The sequence below is a fragment of the Lepidochelys olivacea genome (assembly GCF_965140295.1).
Source record: "Lepidochelys olivacea isolate rLepOli2 genome assembly, chromosome: 7".
Classification (NCBI taxonomy): domain Eukaryota; kingdom Metazoa; phylum Chordata; order Testudines; family Cheloniidae; genus Lepidochelys; species Lepidochelys olivacea.
In genome coordinates this window covers 73,279,849-73,296,612 of record NC_140417.1, presented here as the reverse complement: position 1 = coordinate 73,296,612, position 16,764 = coordinate 73,279,849, and the positions used below count along the sequence as shown (strand labels likewise).

The 16,764-nt window shown below is 46.0% G+C and overlaps 1 protein-coding gene across 1 annotated transcript in view; it reads left to right on the top strand.

Annotated features, from left to right (window-relative positions):
• Positions 1-16,764, top strand: part of LDB3 (LIM domain binding 3) — a 184,815-nt gene that overhangs the window by 45,368 nt on the left and 122,683 nt on the right. Inside the window, exon 3 of the mRNA XM_084635588.1 lies at positions 13,388-13,539. Within this exon, the coding sequence (XP_084491714.1) occupies positions 13,388-13,539 (152 nt within the window). The remainder of the gene's footprint in view (positions 1-13,387; positions 13,540-16,764) is intronic.

Sequence of the window (16,764 nt, the reverse complement as noted above, 5' to 3'; positions counted from 1 at the left end):
GGCTCTTTTGGATAATGTTGATCACTAATTTGGCTCCTGAGCCACTGAGGTCTGAGTATCACTGTTTTAATGTCTCCAGCCACAGACGCCAGCTTTCTCCTTGCCTCCGGGGGGTGGGGATGGGGATGCTCAACCCGCACTTCTCCTAAGGCCCTGCCCCACTCCATTCCTTCCCCCGCTCCACCCCAGGCCCGCCCCCACTCTGCCTCTTCCCGCCACTCCTGCCCCGCCTCTTCCCACCACATTCTGTCCCCTCCCCCAAGTGTGCCCCATCCCTGCTCCTCCTTCTCCCCTAGCGCCACCTGCATGCCTTGGAACAGGTGATTGCAGTGGACAGGAGGTGCGGGGAGAGAGCGGGAGGAGCTGGCTAATTTTTTTCCGTGGGTGCTCCAGACCTAGAGCACCCATGGAGTCAGAACCTATGTCTCCATCTGCAGGGCAGCACCTCTGAAAGTACTGCTCCTGTCATACATCTCTAACCTCCCTATTAGCAGTACACTACCACGTCAGCTGCGGGCAAGGTGTGGGAGTGAAAGCTACCCACTTACGGTTCAGAAATGAGACTGCAACCTGCTGCATCAGACTGACAGCCAGCATTATGCCAGTTATTGCAGGGGGTTCCTGGTAGATGGTGATGAAAAGAGCCTGCTGAATTAAAAGAAATATAAAGAATAGCTTGAGATTAAAATGATCTTAAAAAATGTAACACCCTGCAACTCTGCATATGTATAATAAAAATTCTAGTTAATTGACTAATAGGACAAGACCAATCGTTTATATGGGAGCAAAATTTGTGTCTAGAACTTTTGAACATATTCAAAGTCAAAGCTGTTTTGAGTTGCTGAATATCAAAAGTGGCTTCAGGCCACTGAATCAGTGAGTACCAAATTAAATCTCTTCCTATTATCTGGAGTGCCCTTTTAGGACATGAGTTCAGGCCTCATTTTTGTTGAATGGGTCACTATTCAGTTCTCCACTTTAACTTAAACTGGACTTCATCTCTGCAAGATATTCTATAGCACATACCAGTAAAGAAAACAGCTAACCTGTTTTATACCAGAGAAGAGCATGTTGAACTAATTTGTCTACCACTATTATTTATTTTTTGGGGAGGGTTTGGGAGAGGATAGGTTACCAGTAGTTATGCCATGCTAAATTCAAATGGCCAAAATCTCTTTTCCATTCCCCCACCGCATGAGGATCCCTCAACCATGCTGTGGCTATCAATTGCGTACTCCACACTGATTAACAGGAGTTCTGTGTGCTGAACATGCAGAAGAGAGATTCACAGAGAACCCTGGAGAGAAGAATTTGTACTCAAGTCCATACAGTGACAACTGCCCAGGGGACCACCTCTAAGAGATCACTTCAAAGCACCTCTGATACTTTTTAACTCAACTCTGTTTAAACTTTATTATAGGAAATAGCTATGTGAGGTCCAATAGAGTATTTTGCTGATCCCTTTAATGTTGGTTGAAGGAAGGTTTTGTTGTCTTCAAAAGCCAGACTTCTGTTTTTTTACAAACAAAACTGGCAACAAATTGAAAATATTGAGGCCATTTATCCAGCAAAGGCAGAGCAGTGACTGCACAAAGGAAATCCTTTGGGATTTGTTATTGATGCATAGGGGAAAGTGATGAATTTCAGCCTGACAGTTTACTCCAGAGGTATTCCTCTTTCTCTCCTTCACTGACCCCTGCTGATACAGCGGTCTCTCTTTTAAACTACTGATGCCACTTTGGGGATATTAAATCTACCAGTTTTGTGGGGGATGGGGGCAAGAGGAAATGTAACATGTTTGGGAGATAAAGCTGCTTCCTCTCCTTCATCTGTGGACCCTTGCCTAAACTGTAGAAGGAAGATGTGCTGTCTGCAATCTAGAGCAGAAAACTTGGAGTCACATGGGACTGCTTCTATTCCCGGCTCTTGCACTGACATGCTGTGTGACCTTGGTGCGTCACACTTTCAGCAGCTCAATTTCCCACCTATGAAATGGGGATAATGTTTACCTACCTCACCCAAGTGTTGTGAGGCTTAGTGTATGGAAAGAATGTCTCTGCTGACTATAAAGGCATAGTCGCACAATTTTCTTCTGTGTTGTCATGCAGAAATTAAATCAAAAGACACTAAAATGCTCAGTTCTTCATGGAGAAGATGTATTTTATTTTCTAGCTGTCCTCAGTATCTATCCTTCCATTCATTTTCTTTTAACAGAAACCATAATGGTTTCTGACATCAGATCACATAAATCATATTTCCAAGACCTTTGCTGCAATCCCAATTTCATAGTATTTCTGACTATAGATAGGCTCTTTTTTCTTTCTTTCTTTTTTTTAATCCCAGATATTTTGGGAAGAATTGCTCCTTGAACAGGAACTGTATCTATTAGATTTCTTATTCACAGGTACCTCAGCTCATCTATAATGCTAATACTTCTTTGCTTCATAAAGCTTTATCCAACATAGTGCCAGTTCGTGCTTGGCCTCCGCCTCTGCACAAGTGGAGGAGTCTGAAAAAATCCTTTCATCTATGGAGTAATTGATATCCATAAAAATCCTTTCATCCCATTGGCCCAGCTGTCATCCTGGAGTTAGAACTGCTCTTTGCTGGCTACCCCAATAACATCCTAAATCCTGTGTGTAATTTTCTGTCTTTTGGACTGGGAATTCCTTGAGGATTCCTTGGGGAAGGGTGTATATCTCTGACTAGCTGCTTATATGGGCATTCTCATTAATATTGTAACATTAATCTCCTGTGCAATATGACTGGTCCCACCTGCAGCCCCAAAGTCTAGCCTCTTGCCTCAGGGCAAGCCACAGTCTGTATCAGGTCATGCTCCTCCACGGCCAGGTACAGTGTAAGGGGCGGGAGGGTGGGAGAGACTCAGGTCTGCCCACTACTCTGGGTCCTCTCTGGCTGAAGCCATGTCATGCCCTCCTTCTCTGCTCTCTACTGCTCGCGCTCCCTGGGCCACTTCCCCTTTGGCCATTGCACCTTCTTGGCCCTTTCTTTCAGGGGCCTCAGCCTGGCAGGTATCAGGCTGGAGCTTTCCCTCCACTCCCCTGAGCCTGCCCAGCACTGCTCTATCTAAGGTGCTCTCCCTGAGAGCCAGTCCTCCTCCCTTGCTTGTCAGGGGAGACTGATGTCTCTCTTCTGCGTTGCAGCCTTTATATAGGGCCGTGCCTGGCCCTGATTGGCTGCCTTTCTGCTCTTCTCTGATTGCCTGGGTTCTGCGCAGCTGCACCAAGGGCTGCTATTAACCCTTTGTCTGCCAAAGTGGGGCAACTGCCCCACTACACTGGGTCTTATTTACCTTTTATAGAAGCGTGGACCTAGATTTGAATCCAAACTTTCAAGTTTGTTTGGGGACCATCTCTCACTGGTGGCCTCCAAACTTAAATAGAAGTGATAAATTAATACACATCCACTGTACTGTCCTAAAAATATTGGAGGGCTTGTAGAGAAGATGAATATTATAATCTTGCAGCGGACTCTGCATAGGTGGATCCCCTGTGTCTGTGTGGAGCTCCAATGACTTCAGTGGGGCACTACATGGCTGTAGGGGGTCTACCTGAGCAGAGTCCATTGCAGGACAAGGGCCTAAATGAGGACATTTATACAAGTGACTATACAGACAAAAATTAACTCCCTTCCTGAGGCACTCACAATTTAACACCGCCTGGACCAGAATACACTGAGAGAGCCATAGAATGGTGATAACTTAAAACATTTTGACTAATATAGATGGCTGTGGTGATGGTGTTATATTGACAAAGGTTGTCAAGAAAGTTTTAATTGGATGCAGTTGGACTGGCACACTGGGATATGGGACATTGTTCTAGGCCTAGTGAGAGAGGCAGGGAAGAGGACACAGATTAATGGGAGAAGGAAATTAAGGGAAAGGTGAGGTTGGCATTATTTGTGGCATGAAGAGACAAAATGAGATAAAATAAGAAACAGGAGCAGAGATTTAGGCAGTGTCAAATTTTGCAGAGTTTTAAGGGTCAGAACAAGATCCTTAAACTATATTTGGTTGGTCAGCAGGAGCCAGTGGCTGAACTCAAAGCCTGGCATTTTAAGAACCAGAGTTATAATTAAGGCTACGATTCTTTCATGGAGGTTGTGGAAGTCACAGATTCCGTGACCTCCATGACTTCTGCAGCAGCTGGTGCGGCTGACTTCAGGGCTGCTGCTGGAGTGAACCGGGGCCAGCTGGTCCGGCGGTCCTCAGGGCCAGCAGCACTGGCCGCTGCTCAGGAGACCCCAGGCAGCTGGCTTCAGGGACTGCCCAAGCAGCAGACTGTGCGGATGGTCCTGTGGACTGCTTGAGCAGCATTCCTGGGGGTGGCCCCAGGGAGCGCCCGAGCAGCGATCCTGGGAGCCATCCCGGATCAAGCTGCACCAGCTGCTGTTCGGGCAGCTCATGTGACTGGTCCCAGGGACCACCCAAGCAGTAGTCCTGGGGGTGACCCAAGGGAGTGTCTGAGCAACGGTCTTGGGGGCTGCCCCGGGGCTAGCCGCACCGGCCGCTTCTCGGGCGGCCCTGGGCAGCTGGCTCCTGGGACTGCTGGAACAGTGGCCAGTGTGACTGGCTCCAGGGAGCACCCAAGCAGCAGTCCTGGGAGTGCCCTGGGGACTGCCCGAGCGCAGCAGTCCCGGGATGGCTGGAGCAGCAGCCTCGGGGCACCCAGAGAATGGTCCCTGGGAGCAGCAGCTTGGGGGCAGTCAACCTCCAGCACTGGAGCAGGAGGGCCCCAGAAGTAGAGATTTAGTTAGGGGTATTTTTGGTAAAAGTCATAGACAGGACACAGGCTTTTTATTGACCTGTTCATGACTTTTACCAAAAATACCTGTGACTAAATCTTAGCCTTAGTTATAATTAAGCCCCCTTGTAAAGACAGGGTCCATTTGCAGCATTAGGATCTAAGTTCAGATCTGAAACACCTGTGGAGTCTAGAGGAGATGCGAGTTTTTATTCAGGTCTCTCTCTACTCTAGGTGAACTCTTTTTAAAAAATCAGCAAAATTTTAATATTTTTTTTATCTGGAAAAATAGTACTTAGAACTTCTGGCTTTGTCTTCCTGATTTTTGTTTTGTTTTGTTTATTAATTTAATGAATTAACAGGAGACCGGAACTGAATTTTCAGAACAAGAGAAGGCATCAGTAGAGAAAGGGCCATGCTTTCCATTTCTTTTTGCTGGATTTTTAAAAGTAGGAACAGAATAGTCCCAAATGTACCTTGACACTTCAGTCCTGGCTCCACTTTGTATCCATCAGTATGCTGGAACTTTGCCCCACAGTGATTACTAAATGTTCTCCATGCTGGCCCTAGTTGCATATTGTTGGTTCACTTGGAAGTCTATCAGGGAAGCCAGTTAGCTTCTAATTATAGTGATTTTAAGTTTTTACTTCAAGATAAGTCTTTTATTTAAGTTATAGACCCTGACCTTTAGGATCTCATATAGTTCAGCTCCACTGAGCTATACAGTTTTCATAGCAAAGTTGCTAGTCCAGTTGTCTTTTGTTTGTAATCGGTGTTTCTTCTTTGAGTTCTTGCTCAAGTTGATTCCATTCTAGGTGTGTGCGCGCCCACATGCGCGGCCGTCGGAAATTTTTGCCTTAGCGGTATCTATAGGGTTGGCTGTGGCACCCTCTTGAGTGCCGCGCTCATGCATCAGGGTATGCCGCTGGCCCTATGCCCTCTCAGTTCTTTCTTACCGCCTGTGGTGGTTAGTCAGAGCGCCTTTTCCTTGCCTAGCAAGGGCTAGCAGTTTTCATCTCTTCTGATTTCGAGCCTTAGGGCTTGTAAATAGTTTGTTTACAGTAGTTAGTGTTTAAGTAGTTCTTAAATGAAGTTAGAGTCCCAACGGGGATCTCACCCCAGGCAGGGCATGCCACGGTTTCTGTGGTTTAAGCCCTGCTCAGACTGCAACAGGCCTATGCCTCTTAGTGACCCCATAGCACCTGCCTGAAGTGCTTGGGGGAGTCACATGTGAAGGACAAGTATTGCATTTGCAAAAACTTGCAACCCAGGTCTCAGAAAGAGTGTGACATCTGTCTGAGGTCCCTCCTTATGGAGGCTGCTCTTTGCCCAGCTTCCAAGCCTTCCCAGCTGGACTCTACCACTAGTACCTCTGCCTCGGTATGTAGCATGCCCCGGCACCGGGCTCCGCCTGGCACTGCTCTCCGTCGCCAGTGCCCAAAAAGAAGGCCAAGAAGCATGTCTCCTCAGCACCGGGCAAGAAAGGCCATGGAGTATTGGGTAAAGGACTCAGTTTGGGCCGCCCACCCACACCAAAGCCACATAGGTGTGCCTCCCCAATTGGGACCACTAGGGATCTGCCTCTGACTCCCAGGAGTGGTAGGGGATCCAGACTTGTGGTGGGGCCGACTCCTTCCCAGGCACTCCTGGCACCTAGAGAGCAGAAGCCTCTACCAGTGCTGATGGTACTGCGTGTGCCTCAGGAAGCAGCAAAGGCTGCCTATGAGGGCAAGCCAGCTGTCCAGACCCCCATAAGGGCAGTTGAGTGCCGTCAATCCCCAGAGCCGAGGCAGCGCTCTCAGACTGCGTGCCGCAGATCTCCAGCTTCACAGCCCAAGTCCTCTGTGGCTCGCCCAAGATCACTGGCACTGTGATCATGGTCTCCGCCCTCTTGATGTGGATTTCCTAGGGGGAGGCGCCAGTCACCGTATCGCTGGCACTGTTCACCCTCCCTCTGGTCATCTTCTCAGAGCAGATCCCCATCCCCGCACTGTGGGAATGATCTCCGTCACGGTACTGGTCCCCCCGGCCCACGCACCAGTCCTCCTATTTGAAGCACCAGTCAGCTGACAAACGCAGGCATTGACAGCCCCACCGTGGTCACCAGAAGGGGATTCCTCTGGCATGGAGAGGGAGTTCAGCCCCTCACCAAGGCATCATGGCATGATTGGGCACCTGAGGCTGTGTTGACCTTTGCGATGCTGCTTTAGCAACATAGCCAGTGACCAGCGCAGTGACCCTATTGGAGTGCCTGGAACACACTTGTGATGCCGATGCCACCTTTGCACCATTCGTCGGCTGCTGCCTTGGAGCAACAGTTGGTGGCACTGGGCTTGGTGTGCGACGTGCACTCAGAGATCGGGGTAGAGGAGCAGGTGCCCACCCTGAAACGCCCTTCCCCCATGGGAGATGATGCCCCAGGGCCTCCCCCGGCAGTACAGTCGTCGTCGTCCTCATCCCCGGACAAGGCAGTGGTGGGGTCCTTGAGTGCTAGCCCGCCGGACGATTTTAAAGAGTACCAGGGCCTGCTTCAATGGATGGCCGAGAACTTGGGCCTAGAGGTACAGGAGATGGCCAAGCAGGAGGATACCCTGTTCAATGTGCTCTTGGTGTCTACCCCTGCCTGTATTGCACTACCAGAGCATGATGAGATCTTGAAAATTGCTGAGGCCCTCTGGCAAACCACATCGTCCATCCCTCCCATCTCCAGGAGGGCTGAGAAAAAGTACTTCATCCCAGCGAAAGGGGTTTAAGTACTTATATACCCACCTCTCTCCAGACTTGCTGGACATCTCTGCAGCCAACAGAAAGGACAAGCAGGGGCACACCAGTTCAACCCCAAAAAATAAAGAGGCCAAAGGCTGTACTTTTTGGGGAGGAAAATTTATTCAACAGCCAGCCTTCAGTTCCAGGTGGCGAACCACCAGGCTCTCTTGGGCAGATACAATTTTAACTTATTGGACTCCCTCCGTAAGTTCAAGGAACTACCCCAGGACTTGGCTCAGGAGTTTGGCACCCTGGTGGAGGAGGGTACTGTGGCAGCAAGATGCTCCTTTCAAATGGCGTGGAACGCAGCTGACTCAGCAGTTAGGGTGGTCCCGTCGGCAGTGGTCATGAGGCACAGCTCCTGGCTTCAGACTGCTGGCCTGTCCCAAGAAATGCAGGCCTCAATTCAAGACCTCCCATTTGATGGGAATGGTCTCTTCGTGGAGCAGACGGATGCCCGGCTGCATAGTCTAAAGGACGCTTGGGCCACCCTTCGCTCCCTGGGTCTGCATATGCGGCAATCAGCGAGGGAGCAGTTCCGGCCGCTGCCGCCAAGGCCTTGGCAGTCTCAACAGGGGTCTGTGAGGAGAAGGGATAGGACCAGGGGTGCAAATAGGCCGGTATGGGCTGGTATGGCGCACCAGTAAGAAGTGGCTGCTGGTGCCAGTCCGTATGCAGCTGCAGTTAAAGCACTGCCATGGCAGTGTTTTAACATCGCTGCTCCTTTGGCCTCCCGCCAGTCGGCGGCCCTGCCAGTAGGGACCCTACCAGCAGGACCGCTGACGGGGGGTGGTAAAAGGGGCAGCTGCCCCGAGGCCTGGAGGTTTAAAAGGCATGGCAGCGGCCAGAGCCCTGGACCCTTTTAAATCGGTGCCAGATCCAGGCAGCGCAGGCCAGGCAGTGTGGATGGGCTGGCTGGGGGAGGCTGACCCTAACTCCACCCCTTCCACCCGAGGCCCCATCACTGCCACCCGAGGCCCCGGACCGGTAAGTCTTCTATACTACTTTCACCCCTGGATAGGACGGCGACGACAAAAGCTCATGTCTCTTTCTCCTCCCATTCACCCACGTAGCCTGGACTGGCAAAACATCCCAGGGGCCAGAAGCCCTCATTTTGATGGTGCGCTCAAAAGCGATGCCCCAGTCAGCTCCCCGGATCCACCGTGTTCTTTCCTCGACTGTCTTTGTCCCTACCATTCGGACCGTTGAGTGCTAGAGGTACCCTGCAGTTACATCTTTGGCAGGATGTGCTGTCCCAGAACCATGGCAGCCTTCTACACACGAACCTGGTGGCATTGGACTTAACAGCATGGCTACTGCATGGCTGAATGGCCCAGGCAGGCCCGTGTCCAACAGGTCTTGTTGGGTAGCACAAAGCCCTCCACCAGAGTGACCTACCTGGCCAAGTGGAAGAGGTTCACGTGCTGGACCTTAGACCAGAGTATCTGGGCCAAGCAGGCTTCTCTGCAGGTCATCTTGGACTATCTTCTGCACCTCAAGCTCCAAGGGTTGTCCTTGACATCGATCATAGTCCACTTGGCCGCTATTTTGGCCTTCCATCTCTGCTCCAAAGGAGGTTGGTCTTTGCTCACAACAATGGTCCAGATTTTGAAAGGTCTGGAATATCTCTATCCACATATCAGGGATCCCGTCCCTCCCTGGGACCTGAACCTCGTGCTGTTGTGGCTCATGTGTCTTCCCTTCGAGCCTCTAGCTTCCTGCTCCCTTATGCTCCTGTCCTGGAAAGTTTCTTTCCTGGTTGCAATAATGGCCACCCACAGAGTCTCTGAGATCAGGACACTTATTTCAGAGCCGCCTATATGGTGTTCTACAAGGGCAAGATCCAGCTGCAGCCATACCCAGCCTTTCTGCCCAAGGTAGTTTCACAGTTTTATACCAGTGACATATACTTACTGGTTTTCTTTCCGAAGCCTCATAAATCGGAAGAGGAGCACAGATTGCACACCCTGGACTTCAGGAAGGTGCTTTCCTTCTACATCAACAGGATTAAGCCATTTCGCAAGTCAACGCAGTTGTTTGTTGCGGTGGCGGACAGGATGAAAAGTAACCCAGTGTCTGCTCAGAGGATTGGATCATGGCCTGCATCCATTACTGCTATGACCTGGCAAAGGTGCCTCCACCAGCGACCATGACTGCCCACTCGACTAGGGCACAGGTGTCATCAGCAGCCTTCCTAGCACAGGTACTGATCCAAGAAATCTGTCGGGCCACTGCCTGGTCGTCCGTCTACAAGTTTACGTCTCATTATGCTCTTACCCAGCAAGCCCGAGACGATGCTGGCTTTGGCAGAGCAGTGTTGCAAGCCACTTGGCCCTGAACTTGGAGCCCACCTCCAGGGATACTGCTTGTGAGTCACCTAGAATGGAATCAACATGAGCAAGCACTTGAAGAAGAACAAACAGTTACCTGCCTTTTGTAACTGTTGCTCTTCGAGATGTGTTGCTCGTGTCCATTCCATTACCCACCCTCCTGCCCCTCTGTCGGAGTTGTCAGCAAGAAGGAACTGAGAGGGCATAGGGCTGGTGGCGCCTGATACACCAATGCATGAGCGCAGCACTCAAGAGGGTGCCACGTGCATGTGGGCTCATGAACACTAAAATAGAATGGACATGTGCAACAAATTTCGAATAACAACTGTTACGAAAGGTAGATAACCATTTTTGGGGTGGGGGGGAGCTATGCTGGTTCTGAGTTACAGATCTAATACATTCGTTTGAATTACATTTTTATATTTATAGGTTTAGTGGGTGTTTGATTCAGTAAGTGCTGGAAGTGCTGTGCAATCCCTTAAATGGACTTTAGTCCATTTAAAGAACAGTGATTATATATGGATGGGACAAACTGATTAGAAAAAGTAAAAGTCTCTCTGAACATCATGCAGTTTTACCTCTGCTGCCTCATGACTTGGGAGAATGCAACATGATTGGCAGACTCTGCTCAGAAGAGTCAAAGGGCTAGAATAACTGGGATATTGAAGGCCAAGTGAAGAGTGCATTAGCGAAGCTGTGCAGGGCCTCAAGACTGGAACACAAAAGTCTACTGCAGAGTTGTATGGAGAAATCTTGCACAGAGCATGCCCTCGCTATCCTTGGCTCAGGACATGGCTACTAATCCCTTCACTTTTGTAAACATGCGGTAAACTTTCAAATGAAATGGAGGCTGTCAAGACTGACAGGCCACAACTTTGACCCCTTCCCCAAAGAGCAATCTTACCTTTAAAATATGGTCCTACTATAGCTTGTGGCCTCACAGATGACTGTGATGGTCATAATTAGAGGTTTGTACAGAGCAGGAATCTTTAGTATTATGAATGCCTATCATGTGGATGGGGTTGAGTTAGTTAGTGAGTCAGACATTCTCTGCTTGTGTAAATGAGTGCAGGTCCATTGAAATAAACAGTGTTTAATCCATTTACACTAACAGAGAATTTGGTCCTTTAATTTTAAGACAGTTATAGCCCTCATCTATACCAGGGCTTATTTAAAAAGGTAAGCCTTTATTTGGGGCTGGGTGAAAGGAAGATGTGGCCCGTCAGTCCTGTTTCAGTCCTCTTTATTGAGGTGTTTAGCTCTTTTTGTCCATACTATTTAAGTTCTTGTTCCCTAGGTTTATTTAGTTCATAGGATGGGTGGGAGGGCAGGGTGGAGAGGTTTATGTGTTGAGTAGGAATTCCACAGTTAGGCTAGCTTTTTCAGTGAGAGGCTTAATGTTCAGCAGTGAATCTTTTTTCTTGATAAGCACAAACAGGTGTGCAGATCACTAGGAGTCACCTGGTTGAAGTGTGGAGGTGTCAGCAGCACAGCACAGTTAACAGTTTTTATGACAAGGGCATGCACGTTTTCTGTGGCAAGGGAGAGTGGTGTCTTACAGATGGCTAGAGGTTTTTTTAATAGCCTTTATCAGCCAAGCTCATATCTTGGTGTCTGACTGCTTGGAAAGTACTTTCCTTTCAGTGAAGAAAGAAGTTAAAGGGATCACTCAAGACACGGTGTTCAATCTGGTATTTAAAAGGAGTTCTGCTAGATTATTTGACGCTGATTGAACTGGCTATTTATTTGATCTCCTTTCCATTCTAAATTATTCTCCCCACCTTCTATTTTATGTCTTATTATATTTGATGACATATTTTGGGAATTTGAGAGGGGAAAGGGTCCCCTATTCAGTGAAAACAGAAAAGTACAAGAGGGAATGGATCTATATTATTAATGAAACCTTTAAATCACATGCAGGGAGCTTTAATACATCTTTGGCTATTATTTTTTCATTCAGAGTACACAGAGCTATTCTTGTAATGCCATCAAGGCTAGCTCTGATAAGGAGCTAAAAAATGTTCCCTATTCTGATGTAAGGTTGTCAACCACAGTCTTCATGCTGGAGTTCGAGGTGATTTTTTTTTAAAGATATGCTGTGCCCAGATCATTGATTACCTAGAACACAGGGAGTAAGGAACAGATTTTTAAAGTCATTTAGGTTCCTAAAAATGAAGAAAGGTGCCTATTGAGATTTTCAAAAGCACCTGGTGGCCTGACATTGAAATCAATGGGAGTCAGGTGCCTAGGTGCTTTTGAAATTCCCACTGGGTACACTGGTCTGCATCTTTAGGCACTTAATTACCTTTAAACAGCTGGCTCTAAGACCTTGAACTTGATTCAGTAGTCTATGGGAAGCCAGAGTAGAGAGCAGAGGACAGGTTTGATGTGCAGTTGGTAGCCTGTGTTGCTGAGGAATTGTGTTGCAGCATTCTGTAGTAGTTGGAGTTTCCTAAGGGCTGATGGCCTCATGCCTAGCAATATTACATTGCTGTAGTCCAGATGGAAGGTACAAAGGTGTGTCTAACTGAGGCCAGGATATTTTCTGCCTTGATGAGATGGCATCTCCTAGCCAACTGAAGATGGTAGAAATCTTTATTTGTGGATGCTGCTATAGGAGAGCTAAGTGTCTGTGAGGAACCCAAGAGTGTTCCTAAACTATGGATGGAATTGACCACTTGTGGGTGTGTACCTTCATCCAAAGGGCACTGCTCCACCGCTCCCATTTCAAACCAATAAAATTTATTTTTGGAAAATTCAGTGGTAAGGGAAAGAATGACAACAAATTTATTAATATGTTCTGCACCAGGCAGAGTGGAGCTTGATCCTGATTGGGGCCTGTAGGCACTCAATAATAAATAACCATAAAATTTAAAGCAACTTCGGATGTGAAAATAAATGCACTTTCGAGCAACATGTAGAAACAAATCCAATTCTGATGTTTATTACACAATAGGTGAACTTCCTGCACTCTCTCCATGCAAGGGAGATGGTAGAACATGTCTTTCAGCGGTGAGAAATACTTTTGAATCTAACTGTGTATTTATAATGGACTAGATCTGCAGCTGGTGTAAACCAGTGTAGTTCGCTTGGGCAAAATCCAGGCTGATGTTAAAAAATATTTTAATTGCTTTAGACAACTTTTTATAAATAAACTGACAGTTATCTGAACCTGATGAGTAACATCCATCTTGGGTTAAATGGGAATTTTCAATATATACAGAAAATGCAGGGGGATCTACTCTCCCTTAATTGAGGGTGAAGTTTGTCCCTGTTTAGAGGGGCCAACACAAGTTATATGAACCACGTAAGCCCAAAATAGGGCTTAAGTGAAATAAAGACCTTGTGTTGGACCGCTGAAGAAGATGAATTTCACCCTGTTTGTCTAGCTTCCCATTAGTGTCATTTTTTTGCAGGGATCGAGGAGGGTGAGGAATAAACCCTTCCCATAATAACTCTGGACTGGACTTGTTCTCTGAAACCAATTCACACAAAGAATAAAGTCTGTTTTTCTTTTCTCCCTCACAGATCACCCCTGGCAGCAAAGCAGCCCAGTCACACATGAACCAGGGGGACCTTGTGGTAACCATTGATGGAGTCAACACAGATGGCATGACCCACTTAGAGGCCCAGAACAAGATCAAATCAGCCAGCTACAACCTGAGCCTTACCCTTCAAAAGTATGTTGAGATAAGTTATTACCTGCATGAGCCGCAGAATTGTTCTGGGAAAGTGACAGACCGAGGGAGTGATAAACATCAGAGTTTTGTCTGTTAGGTTTTCTTCAAGAATCTATGAAGATTTGGACATAAGATTGAGATGAAGGGTCAAATTCTGCTCTCATTTACACCATGTACAACCTTACTGAAATCAGTGGGGTTTCACAGTGTGCTAGCCTGGGTGGAATTTATCCCATTGAATATAAAGGTATGCTAATGCTTCCTTAGCCCCCTGGGAAATTTTTAAAAGCATCCTGTTTCAAAGCAATTCTGCTTATAATTGATTTTGTTCTTTCTTATTACCTGGCTGGTGTTAAACTATTTTGTTTGTTACATCATGAATGTCTGCTGTGGAAATGATCCCCTCAAATGGAGGATTATGACTTCAGATGAAGAACAAGGTGAAAAATCCCACCAGACATTTGCATCGGGTCCCTTGACTGATGGCTACTAGTGGCCTGATCCTTCTTTCTTCTGGTAGCAGCAGGATTGTGGGTGAGGGTGGAGCCTAGCTTCATCTGAGAAAGGTGTGGTCTGAGCACAGGACTGGGAGCCAGTACAATTGTGGGGAGGAGAATCTCCCTCACAGAGATGGGGAAGAAGCTTCCTTACCCTGGAGAGCACAGAATCACTCCACATGATAGATCTCCCGATTCCTCCTGGCTGGCATTGCTTTCTTTCACAGCATAAGAGATATTTCATTTTTGAGAGCCTTGTTCTAAAATTCAGTAACCTTCTTTGACAGTGTGATTAGATTTAATTAGAAAACTTTCATAATACCTGTGTTAATATTTAAAGCTGTGTAATGATAGGAGGCAAAGTAACTGCTACTTACGTTGTATTGCATGTTGGAGGGAATACTTTGTATAAAGCAGAGGAAGCAATCCTTGGGCAGGTTACAATGTGTAAATCGTAAATGTGTACAATGTGTTATGTGCTGAGAACATAACAAAGGCTCTGTTGTGCCATTGCGTAGTTGAGCCAGTTATCACCAGGAGCAGACTAACTGCTAAGGGTCACAGATCCTGGGTTGAAGTTTTCAAAGCAGTGCAGGGGATTCTAATAGATGACGAGTGGCTAAATTCCCTGAAACTTCCACTTTTTTAAGCAGATGTTCCTGTTAATGCATAAAATAAGTAAATGAAAAGAAAAGGCACTAGGAGAGAGTTCCTAATGTATAGAATATGTCTTAGGTTTTCATGTGGTGTCAGTTGCTCTTTACAAGGTACATTGTATCAAATGTGGACTGGAAAAGAGAGAGTTACATTTAATTGTAATATTAAATGTAATTTATTACATTTAATAATGAAAATAGCCTAAGGAAGTCTGAAAAAGGTTACAGTCCATTTGTCTTATTAATTTCTCTTCACTCCAAATCTCAATACATCAGGTACAGGGGCATACAGAGTTATTTCCATCACTACATGTAATGTGGATGTGTGTCTCTAAGGTCCGTAGGAAGCAGACTCAGCCAAAGTTAATAAAGGGCCAGACCAAAGGCCTGATACAAAGCCCACTGAAATTCATGGATTTCCATTGACGTCAGTGGGCTTTGGGTCAAGCCCCAAGCCAATAAATTGATAAGACTAATTTTATTTCATCCACATCCCCCTGGGCTCCCAAACTAATGCTACCCCCTTGTAGACTAGATCCAGGAGGGTCTAGGTATTTCTACAAGTGAATTCCCACCTGGTCTTCTCCAATGCTATACATGTGCAAGCGTACAACTTCTAGCCCTTGCCCACTAAGGGTTTCATTGTGCTGCTGTAGAGGATGTGAATGGATTTCACACAGATTTGTTTTGTGCTTTTTAGAATAGGATTTTGGAGTATTCTTTGCCTTTTGAGGGAAATCCTTCCAATAAAAAAGTCTCTCTTCTACTGGATTCTCATGTTTCTTGCTGAGAGTTTAAATCTCTTGAATAGTACTCACCCTTTTAGGCCTCAAGTTCATTCAGGAAAAGCAATGTTTCCTTTTCTTTTTCTTGGCATTATTGTGTACATGTATTTTTTTTTCCAACCATCTGCAGTACGTTTTACCCTACTTTTTAATAGCCGAGAAAAGTACAATAAATATTAACCTTCTTTTAAAATTTATTTCACTAGTGTGGAAATGTAACAATAATTTGATTTCTGCGAAAGGAGTAGATGGTCTCAGATTGCTTCAAAGAGTATCCATATCACAAACCCACCAACACAGCTGGCACCTTTGTTGGAAGTCTTAGCAGAAAAAGGATAGAATAGACATCGAAACAACGCTAACTTTTTACAAAAACTGGCCGATTTAATGAATTTGTTATGAAGGACATAAATGAATCTTATTTTCATGAGTAATAAAACAATAATTTTATAGAAAAACCTCAGAAAATGGTTGTTAAACATGAATGTTAGCAGTATGTGATGTCCCCACTTAGTGTTCTCCATGTATCTTGGATGTGTTTAATGAAAAACTATTAATTTGTTGAAAACAGATAGTGACTAAAGAGTCTTGTGTTCATATATGTGAGTTTGCTCTGCTGTTATTCATGTGGCCATCTTGTTCCTTGTTTGACAGGTCAAGCAGCTGCCAGTGTTTGTTAAAATATTTGTAAAATCCTGAAAACTTCAAATGTTTTAGTATAAAATAGATTTGTCTGAAAACTCTTAATAGAACTGTGGTGTTCTCAAATCAATAGTACTTTATTGCTATTTGTTCTATTATTTTTTTAAAAAATGTATGTATCCCTTCACAGCTAAAAAATCCCCATATCATGTGACTCAGATGAGCCGTCTCTCACTGTGAGTAGTCAGAGCAAACAGTTTCAGAGTACATATAGGCTGAAATGTATTTGCATAGATTAATTTATTCATGTTAATCAAGATCAGTTTGTGAACAGGAAAGAGCTAACGTTGCAGTGAGCATTTATTAATCACAAAAAATTCTAGCAGCTTCTGTATTCACAAAATTTTACCTGTTACAGATGCTCTTGCTCTGAATGATTTTTTCACTAAATTTCCTTTTGTTCTGTTGCCTCTTGATGTTGGCCATCAGTGAGAAGTGGTGGCTCCTTCTGCCTTGTTAGACCCTTCAGAGAAAAAGAAATGATGAACAAAGTGTGTGAAACCAATGCAGACCTTTTATAGTAGAGTCTGGTACCTAAGCAGATTTACGGACACATATGAATTTAGTGTCAACTGGATGTCTAAC